Source organism: Drosophila rhopaloa, unplaced genomic scaffold, assembly GCF_018152115.1.
Source record: "Drosophila rhopaloa isolate 14029-0021.01 unplaced genomic scaffold, ASM1815211v1 contig_3, whole genome shotgun sequence".
Lineage (NCBI taxonomy): Eukaryota > Metazoa > Arthropoda > Insecta > Diptera > Drosophilidae > Drosophila > Drosophila rhopaloa.
In genome coordinates this window covers 2,783,985-2,795,900 of record NW_025335123.1, presented here as the reverse complement: position 1 = coordinate 2,795,900, position 11,916 = coordinate 2,783,985, and the positions used below count along the sequence as shown (strand labels likewise).

Below are 11,916 nucleotides of genomic sequence, written 5' to 3'. Positions count from 1 at the left end.
GAGCACTCTAGCAGCAGGGTTGCCAGACTGCCCGGTGACAGCTGATTTTTCGTTAGTTTTCATTATCAAACGCAAAACCAAACAGGATGTCGAAATTCCTGTCCCAAACGGCTCTAAATACGGTTCGTAACACGCGCTTGGGTTCGCGGCAGTTGTGAGTATAGCATGAACATGTTTTGGCCACCGGAATAACCCAATTTTGGCCGATTCCAGGGTTCGCAATTTTGCGGGCATCGTCTCCACGCGTAACAACACGGAACCGGCGCAACTGAAAGCAACATTTGGCCATGGTCAAGGACGTGGTCTCCTGCAGATGCAGCTACCGCTGGCGGGCAGAAGGAGCATGTTCATCCAGACCCAGGACACCCCCAATCCGGACAGCCTGAAGTTCCTGCCCGGCGTAGAGGTCCTGGGAAAGGGCAACACCTACGACTTCCCCAACGGAACCACCGCCCACAACAGTCCTTTGGGTAAGTGGGGACTACTAACAAAGTTAAAAGTTAGCAGCACAATGAGGGAGGCACTTTCTACACTGAGCGAGTTGATCTAGCCATGTCCGTCGGTTTCTACACAAACCAGTCTCTCACTTGTAGAGCCTCAGTTTTAAAGCAAAGTTTCATTTCCATAAACTTTTCCAAAAGTATTGTTTCTATTGCAGGTAGTTTATAAGTTGGAATAGGCTGTATCAGAAGACTTTACCATAGGAACAATCGAAAGAAATAAATGAAAAACATTATAACTTCGCCGTTTTTAAGCAATCGGGTAAACTGCCATATATGTGGTTGTTCTTAAAAATCTGGAATTTTGTTTTTAATTAAATCAACAAATATTTCGGAAAACCGATATGACTTCATTGTTTTTAAACATATACGCATACGCTGCTCGTTTTATATAATATGTCATTATTTGTTAGCTGCCTAGTTTAACTTTCTTTCCTTGTAAGACAAATCAACATAAATAATTTGTTAATAAATTAACAAATAATTTCATGCAGCTTTTTGACTGAAAATATTACAAATCCCTCTTTGATATTAGAAATTTCGGATGCAGGCATTACTTACTTGCTTTAAAATACATATCCTCAAACTAATATTGATAAAGCTGTTTTATAAGATTATCAGACATCTATATCCTAAGGATTTTAAAAAAACTGGCAACTTGGTATATTGACTAATTCAATTTTGTTATAACTAAGACAGAATACAGCTTGTTGAATTAAGTTTCCTTTCCTCATGTATGCATTTTAAAGAACAGTTGCCTTTTATTGATAAATTCTCTTTAAATATTTAATTCTCCTCAGCAAAATTGCTGTTCCGCGTGGAGGGAGTTCGAGGAGTGTTCTTTGGCGCCGACTTTGTCACCATTTCGAAACAGGAGGGCGCCGAGTGGAGTCTGATAAAGCCCGAGGTTTTTGCCGTCATCATGGACTTCTTTGCCAGCGGCTTGCCCGTCCTACATGACGCCCAGCCCAATGCGGACACCGAGATCCTCGAGGACGATGACGAGACGGTGATGATGATCAAGGAGCTGCTCGACACGCGCATCCGGCCTACTGTCCAGGAGGATGGTGGCGACATCGTATTCATGGGCTACGAGGCCGGCGTTGTCAAGCTAAAGATGCAGGGCTCCTGTTCCTCATGTCCCAGCTCCATTGTGACGCTGAAGAACGGCGTGCAGAACATGCTGCAGTTCTACATCCCGGAGGTGGAGTCCGTGGAGCAGGTCTTCGACGATGCGGACAGGATGATCGACAGCGAGTTTGAGCGTTTCGAGAAGAACCTCAAGACGCTCAAGCAGCAGGAGCCGACGGGCGGTGGCCCTAATTAGTGTGATGTTCTTTTCTCCTGTTTGCGTTGCTAATTCTCTAGTGAAACCAATAGTTGTATATGTAGTTGATTGTGTTATTAAATCTACGGCTTTAAGCTTAACTCTTAATGCATTGATTGGCTAACCAGCTTAAGCCATTTGTTTTCGGAATTATTCACAAGGTTATTTTAAAGCTATATAAAGAGTGTTTCTTAAACATTTTGTATTTAATGATAATAATTTCTTTGGTAGAATGCAATGTCTAATACTTAGCTTGTGATTAGAATTTTGTTAACTGTTGCAGAGCAACTGAAGTTCCTCTTATGGAAAAAAGTCTGGCCTTCAACATTGTCAACTAACAATTCTAAGCATAATTAATTCCGCACTGAGCAAGGTCAAAAATTCGGGAATGAATTCGGCCCAGTTTTACCCCATTGGCAAGTGGGTCAATAAACCCGTGTCATTGCCATTGATTTCACAAGTCGTTGAAGGAAATCCATTGCCAAGCGATGCCGCTGCCAGGCTACCGAGTTTAATCAATAAACTAGTTGGAGAAGAGCCCGAACCAGGAGGCCCAAGACCACTCTAACAGGAGCCGTAGGACCGAACAGACCTAAAGTGAACGGAGTTCCAAGGCAATCAAGTTGCTAATATAAACTGTCCATCGACCAATGCTCTGCTGGGCCAACGAGGATCACTATTTGAGCCAACGCTACCCGAATCCGCAGCAAAAGGCGCCCGAAACGCTCAAGAACCTGCTCTTGCGATCCAGTGTACCGATAGTGAGTGCTTCGAATCCCGCCGGCACCATGGCACCACTCAAAGGGCAGGAAGTGCTCAAGTTCCACAAGCACGCATATCTCGAGAACCGCATCTTCGATCACCGCCTGGTCAAGGACAACCTGCTGGACAAGTGGCCCACCGCCGACATGAACGAGTACAACGAGCGCAAGGACCACCGCAACCTCATGGAGTCCTATGTACCGGCCACAGTCCATATCATTATCTCAATACACTATAACTGCTATAACATAATGCATAGCTTTGTTTCACAGCACATCATCTGCAATATTACCACCCAAGAGCATATATCATACCATAATATCACTTAATTATACCCGGTGCTCGTAGTGCATATATGGCCAAAGACCAATATAATTATATTGGTCTTTGGTTTTGGCATAGAGAACCAGAAAAAGAAAGTCGATTTGGGAAAGCTTGAACTCCGGGAACTAAGAACTAACTCAAAATCGTTAAGTTTTGATGGTGGGAAAATCATTTAATATAAACTCTTGTTAGGTGTGAAACATGTATTTATATTAGGGGAAACTAGTACCGGGTATCTCAAAGTCGGCACTCGACTTTAGCGTTATATTTGGTTTTACATAACCCATATCATTATAATAATTTAGGATCAAATTTCAAGAATTATCATTTTTATCAGGATAGATCGGATTTTTTTTGTCAACTTTTTAAAGGCAAATCTTAAGTAATTTCGTTGTTTTTGGTTCAAAAATCGATCCATCCTCTAACTTACTTTGCACATTTCAATGAGCAATCCCAGTAGGCTATACCGAAATTTAGGACCTGTCACCTGATTCTGAAACCGAGCTCAGTTAAGTTTTTCCGCTCCGTGAAAGGGCACGTATCTACGTCGATATCAGTGTTTTTTTGAGATTTTCTCTATAAATTTCCAGCAATTCAAAATTCAAAGTGGCACAATTTCCAGTTGCACGCACTAGAATACACTAAGCTACACTACACTACACACGAAGCCACCAAACACTATGAGTCACAATGGGGCGGGTGGCGGAGCCGGGGGATCCGGAATTCCGAAAACCACGGTCATGTATTCCCAATTGCAGCCATGGAGCCAGGCGGGCGCTCCGCCCTGCATGGAGCCCGTCATGGGACCCTCGATCCCGCCGAGAGTTGGCGCCGCCTACGAGACGCCCACGAAGCACCCATGGAGACCGGCGATGGCCTACGAGCTGATCCAGGTGAAGCACCTGCCGGAGCAGCCGGTGACCAACCAGCTGACCAAGCAGTGCTTCCTGCCCAAGGGCATGAAGACGGACGGGATGATCTTCCCCAACCTGGTCACCGGGTTCGATCGCAATCCCCAGCATGCCGCCCGGGCCGCCCTCTACACGCGGTACACTAGCAACGAGTGGTACAACAACAACATGACCAAGTACTCCGAGTCCAACATGAACCGGTAAGTGGCCTAGTCTCATTCATAACAATCTAAGTAAATTAAGTATTTAGTATTATTCACCAGTATGCCTAATTAATTTAAAATGAAATCTAACGTTACTATACCTTTAATTGAATATTCAAAATTTGAAAAAGTAACTAAAGAATAGAAAATAGTTATGAATCCGCCATTTTGTATTTTTTATTATAGTTTCACTTCCAATCAAATTCTATTAGAATGTACATGCAGTGACGAACTTAATTATTGGCATAACAAGCATGTTGAACTTAAAGGCTATTTTTCTTTATCTAATATGCTGATATTTTAATGGAGAAAAATAAATAAATACACTTTTTTTTTATTTATCCCATTTTCCTCTATACTCTTAATGGTATAATTTTATAATTAATTTAATAGCTAATATTGTTTTACTGCCTTTGCACCAATGGCATAAATAAAATTGCGACCGAATTAGGTTGAAAAGGTTTCCGTTTTACCCTTCTCCATACATTTCCTAAATAGTAAACAATTTGATATATTTTGTCCTGTGCTTTAGCAACCTGTCTGAGCGCATGCGCAATGATGCAGTGCGTCTGATGCGGGAGACGGATGAGAAGGCGACCTCGGGGCAGAGGGATGCGGGTCGCAGGTTGGGCGAGCGGATCACCGACCTGACCTTCTGGCGGAACGAACTGAACGCGGAGCTGGAGAAGCTGATCGCCGAGATGTCGGACATCAACGAGCTGCAGCGGCAGTGCGGCAAGGCGCTCCTCGATCTGGAGATCCCACTGCACATCGCCCAGGAGTGCCTCTTCCACCGGGAGTCGCGCCAGGGCACCGAGAAGGTGCACGACATCGTCGAGAAGGCCCTCCTCGTGGAGATCAACAATCTGAGGAACTCGCGCGACCGCCTGGGCGGACTGCACGAGAAGATCTCGAAGCAGGCACTCGACTGCCGCGGCGCCCAGCATCTCCTCGAGGACGACGTGGCCCACAAGGAGTCCTCCTTGGGCATCGACTCCATGTGCCACCAGCTGAACAACCACAGCCGTGGCATCACCTACTACGGCGGCATCGAGAAGTTCGATCCCTCGGTCAGCACCCAGGAATCCTGGGCCCAGGCCAGCAGTGAGCACGTCCGCCGGTGAGTCCTGTGCCAGGGTCAAACTCATTATGGATCTGAGTATGCTTATATTTTGTAGTATACCTAAGGTACTCTATTTTTTAATTACCAACTTTATATACAAATCAGCCAAATTGAAAACAAAGAAGAAAACTTACCAGTAGTCTTTGAAAAGTATGAGTACCTTTAGATACTTTTAAACACACTTTCTCACAAATTTTGCGGTGACCCCAATATTATTACTATATTTTTATACTCCAGCAGATATTACAATTTCAGTCAAAATAAGAAACCATATCTTATGGCTGTTATTGAAATGATAGAAAGAAATCTAAATAAATCGTTTTATAGAATATTAAATTTTTGTTAACTGCACCGGTATATAACTCGAATATATAACACCAATATTGGAAAATAAATGTTTATATATGTATTTGGTACACAAACATTCAAAACCCATTCAGCTTGGGTTCAAAAAATGAAATCCACTAGTAGATATTATTGTCTCTTCTTATTTGCAATTCTAATCGGTAACCCTAACCCTCCGTCTCTCCAGTTCCCAAGCGGAGCGGGCGAAGCTCTCCCAGCTGCGGAGCGATGCCCAGAGCGTGGTCAACTCGGTGGCCACCACCGTGTGGGACTTCTGGAGCAACACCAACAACGCCTTCGATCGGCGGTCGCAGGAGATGGCCGAGGCGAAGAACCGTGTGCAGCTGCACCTGCAGAAGGTGCAGCAGGAGCTGTTCGACATGGAGAAGCACCTGTTCCTGCTGCAGAAGGCCATCCAGGACAAGTCCGGACCGCTGAAGGTGGCCCAGACGCGGCTGGAGGCCCGATCCCACAGGGAGGGTGTCGAGCTGTGCAAGGATCACGCCCAGGAGCGACTCGTCCTGGAGGTGCAGGACATCCAGGGCGCCGTGGAGACGCTGCACCACAAGCTGCAGGAGGCGGAGGCCACGCACCAGGGTCTGCTGAAGACGCGTTGCACCTTGGAGGTGGATCTGCGCAACAAGGTCAACGCACTGTTCATCGATCGGGAGAAGTGCATGAGCCTGAGGCGCTCCTTCCCGGTCAGCAATCTGATCAAGTACTGATCCCAGTCCGGACTCTGGAAACACGTGGGGCGGGCCTTTGCACCGTTGCACCCTCTTTTGCCCGCCAGACATTGTCGTTACGAGGTCCCAATAAATCGGTCTCTGTTTGTCCACTCCAAGGAGTAAAATTATAATATTATTTTAATCTCGATCTTAACTAGTAAAAAAGGTAGTTTCACTTCAAGATAAAATTGTAGTTTTAAATAGTTTAAGGGGTTCCGTCCTATAGGCATTGGTTAGTACGTAAAAGTACATAAAAATTGGTAATAAAAAATTCAAAAATGGTACATTTGGTTAAATACAAAATTTGGATTATCTAGGAAACTACGCCAATATTTGCTAGCCTGGGTTTTACAGAGTTAGGATTTACCTACTTATCATGGTTCACGAGAATATACATTTATTAACACTTTATAATGTTTGAAAAGTGCCTTTTTGAGAGAAAATATAAAATAAAATAATACAAAACATTTTCCTATTGTCGAAGTGAAGAAAATTTAATTGAGGAAATGTTGACACATGTTACACATTTACTTTCTTACATTTAAAATTATAAAATTGTATAAAATACCATTTAAAGTAAAAACATCTCTAAACACAAATAAAATAAAGTGGAACTAAATTTTAAAAATGTGAAATGGCGCTGATATGTATTAGAGACGTCAACCATTTTTGGGTTAGGATCTTTGATAACCATGGTATTAAAAAGTATATTTTACCCTATACATTTTATAATATAGACGGTATATTTTAACGGTCGAGCGGCGGTCACACTGCGGATACCTTGCAAAATTTTTAATAAATCTTATTAGCAATAAATTAACCGAAAGTAAGCTGTTTAAAAAGTAAAGGTTTGTTATATTCGAAAAACTTATGTATAGAGAATGGTAGTATGAAGCCGAGGAATTCCCCGAAAGTGCAGTGTCAGCATAAAGTGCATTAATAACCGGCGGCATATTTTTACGACCATATCCCAAACATTTTCCCAAAGAAAGCAGCTGAAAGGCAAAATATAGATACCATCTGATATTTTCACTGCATTTGCAGCAGTATACGGGGCCAGGGGTTAATTAAAGGGTAATTGTGTTATTTAAATGCATTCAAATTGCATCCCCAAAGCTTTTTGATTGGCTGCAATCTTTTTTGGGCCACGACTGACGTGTACATTAACTTTACAGTTGGAGTAGGCACCGACATTAGGAGCAACAAAAACAAAAAGTAGAAACCAGTGGGAAAACTTGATACCTAATTTTTGTCTGGAAATTTTCCGTTTAAGGTACGAAAAAGGTCAAGGAGCCATGCGATTTGCTCTTTGCACTGTGGCCATTATCTGGGCATTATTTGTCCTGGCCGATGGAGTGGATCCCGGGAACTTCAAGACCTGCGAACAGAGCAGTTTTTGCCGGTGAGTTTTACTGTCCTAATAAATTCGGTTGTACCTATGTATTTAAATACATCGCTAGGTACCGGTTTTAGGTACTCAAGGGTAACGGTAGGTCTCTAACTAAGTACAAATCTGCATTTAAAAGCGTTTTTAAGCTTACCTAGGAAGCCATTATTGGGCTCCTACCCATGGCAATCTGTATTTAGTGGTAGTCGAAGTTTCTTGTAAGCTGCTTATGGAAGTTATACTTCTTTTTTATTTTCTATAAAATCACTGTCCATATAATTTATAATTTTTTTTATATTTTATTTTATTTGAACTTCTATAATTATCATTATATTCGTCTACAAGTATATGATTAACAATCATTAACTTTCTTTCTTTTCTTCATTTATATATATGAATTTACATTTTTCATAAAATAACTCTCTCTTTTATATAAAAATTACATTATGAATGCAGCCAATATATTTTCTAGATCTAATTTTCAAAACTTTTGAGTCCATAGTATATTTCGAAGTAAGTCAATCTATTGTGAATAATTAAATAAAGTCTTTACGCTTTTTTAGACGCTCCCGAAAGGTACAGAGTTCGGGCAGCAAGTACGCCTTGATTCCGGGCACTCTGAACACCTATGCGGATTCGCTGACCGCCGATCTGGTAAATAAGGAGAACCACCACCAGTTTGCCTTTAAGCTGGAGGCACTGGAGGGCAGCACTTTCCGCCTGCAGATCGATGAGAAGCAGCCACTCCGACCGCGATATCGCGTGGAACACGCACTCAAGGGACAACCCCGGGCCGGAAGCATTCGTGTCCAGCGGGAAACCGACGGAGAGATCGTCATCACATCGGAGAAAAACAAGGCCGTAATCCACGGCGACCCCTTCCGCATCGATTTCTATGAGAACGATGTCCTGGTGGTCTCGGTGAATGCCAAAAACTGGCTGTATTTCGAGCATTTGCGCCAGAAGGCCCAGGAGCAGACTCCTGAGCCCGAGGGAAACGAGAACCAGCAGGAACAGGATGCCGCTGTGGAAACTCCCAAGGCAGCCGATGCCATCGATGATCCCGGTGCATGGGAGGAGAACTTCAAGTCCCACCATGACTCTAAACCCTACGGTCCAGAAGCAGTGGCTCTGGACTTCTCGTTCCCCGCCGCCGAAATTCTTTTTGGCATTCCAGAGCATGCTGATAGCTTCGTACTGAAGTCCACTTCCGGCACGGATCCATATCGTCTGTACAACTTGGATGTGTTTGAGTATGTTGTGGACAGCAAGATGGCCCTTTATGGCGCAGTGCCTGTGATCTACGGTCATGGGTGAGTTATGTCTTATATCTTGTAAAATAAGTTGTTAATTTAGGCTGTAAACACATGTTTAAACGATCATTTTCAATACATTTCAGACAACAGCACACTGCCGGCGTTTACTGGCAAAATGCCGCCGAAACCTGGGTGGACATCCAAACCTCGGAAACCAATGTGGTCTCTTCGCTGGTGAACTTTGTGTCCGGCTCGCGAAACACTCCTCCGCCGGCTGCCCACTTCATGTCCGAGTCGGGCATAGTGGACGCCTTTATCCTGCTGGGTCCTAAGCCCATGGACACCTTTAAGCAATACGCTGCTCTGACGGGTACCCACGAGTTGCCACAGCTATTTTCACTGGCCTACCACCAGAGCCGCTGGAACTACAATGACGAAAGGGATGTGACCTCCGTGTCAGCCAAATTTGATGAGTTTAACATACCCATGGACACCATGTGGCTGGATATTGAGTACACCGATGGAAAACGCTACTTCACCTGGGACAAGTTCAAGTTCCCGCAGCCGCTGACGATGATCAAGAACCTCACAGAGCTGGGTCGCCATTTGGTGGTGATCATCGACCCGCACATCAAGCGGGATAATGGTTACTTTTTCCACCAGGAGTGCACGGAACGTGGTTACTATGTAAAGACGCGCGACGGTAACGACTACGAGGGATGGTGCTGGCCGGGAGCGGCCAGTTATCCGGATTTCTTCAATCCCGTGGTCAGAGATTACTACGCCAGCCAGTATGCACTGGACAAGTTCCAAACGGTCACCGCAGATGTAATGCTGTGGAATGACATGAACGAACCGTCTGTCTTCAATGGCCCAGAGATTACGGCGCCCAAGGACCTGGTGCACTATGGCAATTGGGAGCACCGCGATGTGCACAATCTGTACGGTCACATGCATCTGATGGGCTCATTTGCCGGTTTGTTGCAGCGCGACCCCAACCAGCGGCCCTTCATCCTCACCCGTTCCCACTTTGCCGGGTCCCAGCGTTATGCTGCCATTTGGACGGGTGACAACTTGGCAGATTGGTCGCATCTACAGCACTCAATTAAGATGTGCCTTACGGAGGCTGTGGCCGGATTCTCTTTCTGTGGCGCCGATGTCGGTGGGTTCTTTGGAAACCCAGATAGCGAGCTGTTGGAGCGCTGGTATCAGACTGGTATTTTCCTACCCTTCTTCCGGGCTCATGCCCACATCGACACAAAGCGCAGGGAGCCGTGGCTTTTCCCAGAACGAACTCGCCAGGTGATCCAGAATGCGGTACTCAAGCGTTACTCCTATCTGCCGTTGTGGTACACCGCTTTCTACGAGCTGGAGCTGACAGGTGAGCCGGTGATCCGGCCATTGCTGACCCACTACCCGCAGGATAAGGAGGCATTCGCCGTGGACAACCAACTGCTGGTGCAGGATCGCCTGCTTGTCAGGCCCGTGATGCAGCAGGGCGTCAGCAAGGTGGACGTATACTTCCCGACCATTGATGATAAGAAGAACGGTGACTGGTGGTACGATGTGGACACCTATCAGCGCCAGGAACGTTCCGGCTATGTGTCGGTTCCAGTAGATGACAACAAGGTAAGAGGCCTTAGGACAATTTTATATTGGACAATCGTATCATGTCTTCAATATGATCTTTACAGATTCCCGTGTGGCAGCGTGGCGGCAGCATTGTTCCGAAGAAGGAGCGCCAACGTCGAGCCTCCACCTTGATGCTGCACGATCCGTACACCCTGATCATCTGTCTGGACAGGCAGGGCAAGGCAGCCGGTTCCCTCTACCTGGACGATGAGAAGTCCTACGCCTACCGCCAGGGCAAGCGCATCCATGTGAAATACGAGTTCGGCAACGGCCAGCTGGTCAACCACTTTGTGGGCAAGCCCAAGTACAAGACCAATGCCTGGATCGAGCGGATCGTAATCGCCGGACTGGAGAAGGTGCCAAGCAGTGCCAGCGTCACGGTGAATGGCGTCAGCCAGCAACTGGAGGTGTTACAGCATGACCTATCCGTCGTCGTGCGTAAGCCGGGCGTCAAGATGGACGTCGACTTCGCCATCAAACTCAACTATGTGTAGTCTGTAGTCGCCGGCACAACGTATTAATGTTTTGCTATATCTATATATATGCACACCTTTGAAATTGCTATTAAAATGTTTAAGCGCAGCTCCACACTTAACCTCCAATTGCAGGCAGAATGTAGCTGGCTTCGATAAGTTCACCTTCTCCCTTCTCATCCGCCAATTCCAGCAACTCAACATTCGAAGAGTGCAACTCGAGTTGAGTTTAATTAATGTTTCAATAAATAGACGATTTTTTAAGTAAAAAGGGTTTCTTTTAATTGGGTAATTAGCAAAAAATTAGATTAACAACGGACATAATATTATATATAAAATATTATGAATTACATTTATTTTTAAGTAAGAAAACAGGCAATTTTTGATTTAATGTAAAAACATTTTAAACATAACATGAATTACAGTACATTTACATAGCATAATAAATAACGAAACATAATTTAAGCCATTTAAGCCAAACATTTTGTTTAATTTAATTTAATTTATACCCTTGCAGAGGGTATTATAATTTTGGTCAAAAGTGTGCAACGCAGTGAAGGAGACATCTCCGACCCTATAAAGTATATATATTCTTGATCAGGATCACCTCCTGAGTTAATATAGCCATGTCCGGCTGTCTGTTTCTACGCAAACTAGTCTCTCAGTTTTAAAGCTTTCGAATTGAAACTTTGCACACACCCTTCTTTTCTTTGCACGCAGTATATAAGTCGGAACGGCCGGGATCGGCCGACTATATCCTATAGCTGCCATATAACTGATTGATCGGAAATGCCATAACTTTCGTGTTTGTAAAGTTAGGAAGTTGGGATTTTCTATGGGCTTTATATTTGGCCAATCAATCTGACTTACCAAATGTCATAAGGATCGACCGACTATATCCTATAACTGCCATATAACTGAACGATTGGAAATGCCATAACTTTG

General features: G+C 44.5%; 3 protein-coding genes across 4 annotated transcripts; all 3 read left to right on the top strand.

The window, feature by feature from the left end:
- Positions 1-24: 24 nt before the first annotated feature.
- Positions 25-1,928, top strand: LOC108041740 (NFU1 iron-sulfur cluster scaffold homolog, mitochondrial). The gene is made up of 3 exons (XM_017119746.2): positions 25-154; positions 214-470; positions 1,301-1,928. Exons 1-3 carry the CDS (start codon positions 87-89, stop codon positions 1,825-1,827), a joined length of 852 nt encoding a protein of 283 aa, XP_016975235.2. The 5' UTR covers positions 25-86; the 3' UTR covers positions 1,828-1,928.
- Positions 1,929-2,041: 113 nt separating this feature from the next.
- LOC123037995 (tektin-3-like) lies at positions 2,042-6,398 on the top strand. The gene is made up of 4 exons (XM_044461248.1): positions 2,042-2,786; positions 3,672-4,024; positions 4,560-5,147; positions 5,683-6,398. The coding sequence occupies exons 1-4, from the start codon at positions 2,478-2,480 to the stop codon at positions 6,218-6,220; spliced, it is 1,788 nt and encodes a 595-aa protein (XP_044317183.1). The 5' UTR covers positions 2,042-2,477; the 3' UTR covers positions 6,221-6,398.
- A 566-nt stretch (positions 6,399-6,964) lies between these two features.
- LOC108052266 (neutral alpha-glucosidase AB) lies at positions 6,965-11,242 on the top strand. Of its 2 annotated transcripts, none has more exons than XM_017134631.2 (5): positions 6,965-7,071; positions 7,497-7,625; positions 8,174-8,923; positions 9,010-10,495; positions 10,561-11,242. In XM_017134631.2, exons 2-5 carry the CDS (start codon positions 7,519-7,521, stop codon positions 10,990-10,992), a joined length of 2,775 nt encoding a protein of 924 aa, XP_016990120.2. In that variant the 5' UTR covers positions 6,965-7,071; positions 7,497-7,518; the 3' UTR covers positions 10,993-11,242. The 2 variants fall into 2 exon arrangements, with proteins under 2 accessions (XP_016990120.2, XP_016990129.2); XM_017134640.2 differs by having other exon boundaries at positions 6,969-7,049.
- Positions 11,243-11,916: the final 674 nt, after the last annotated feature.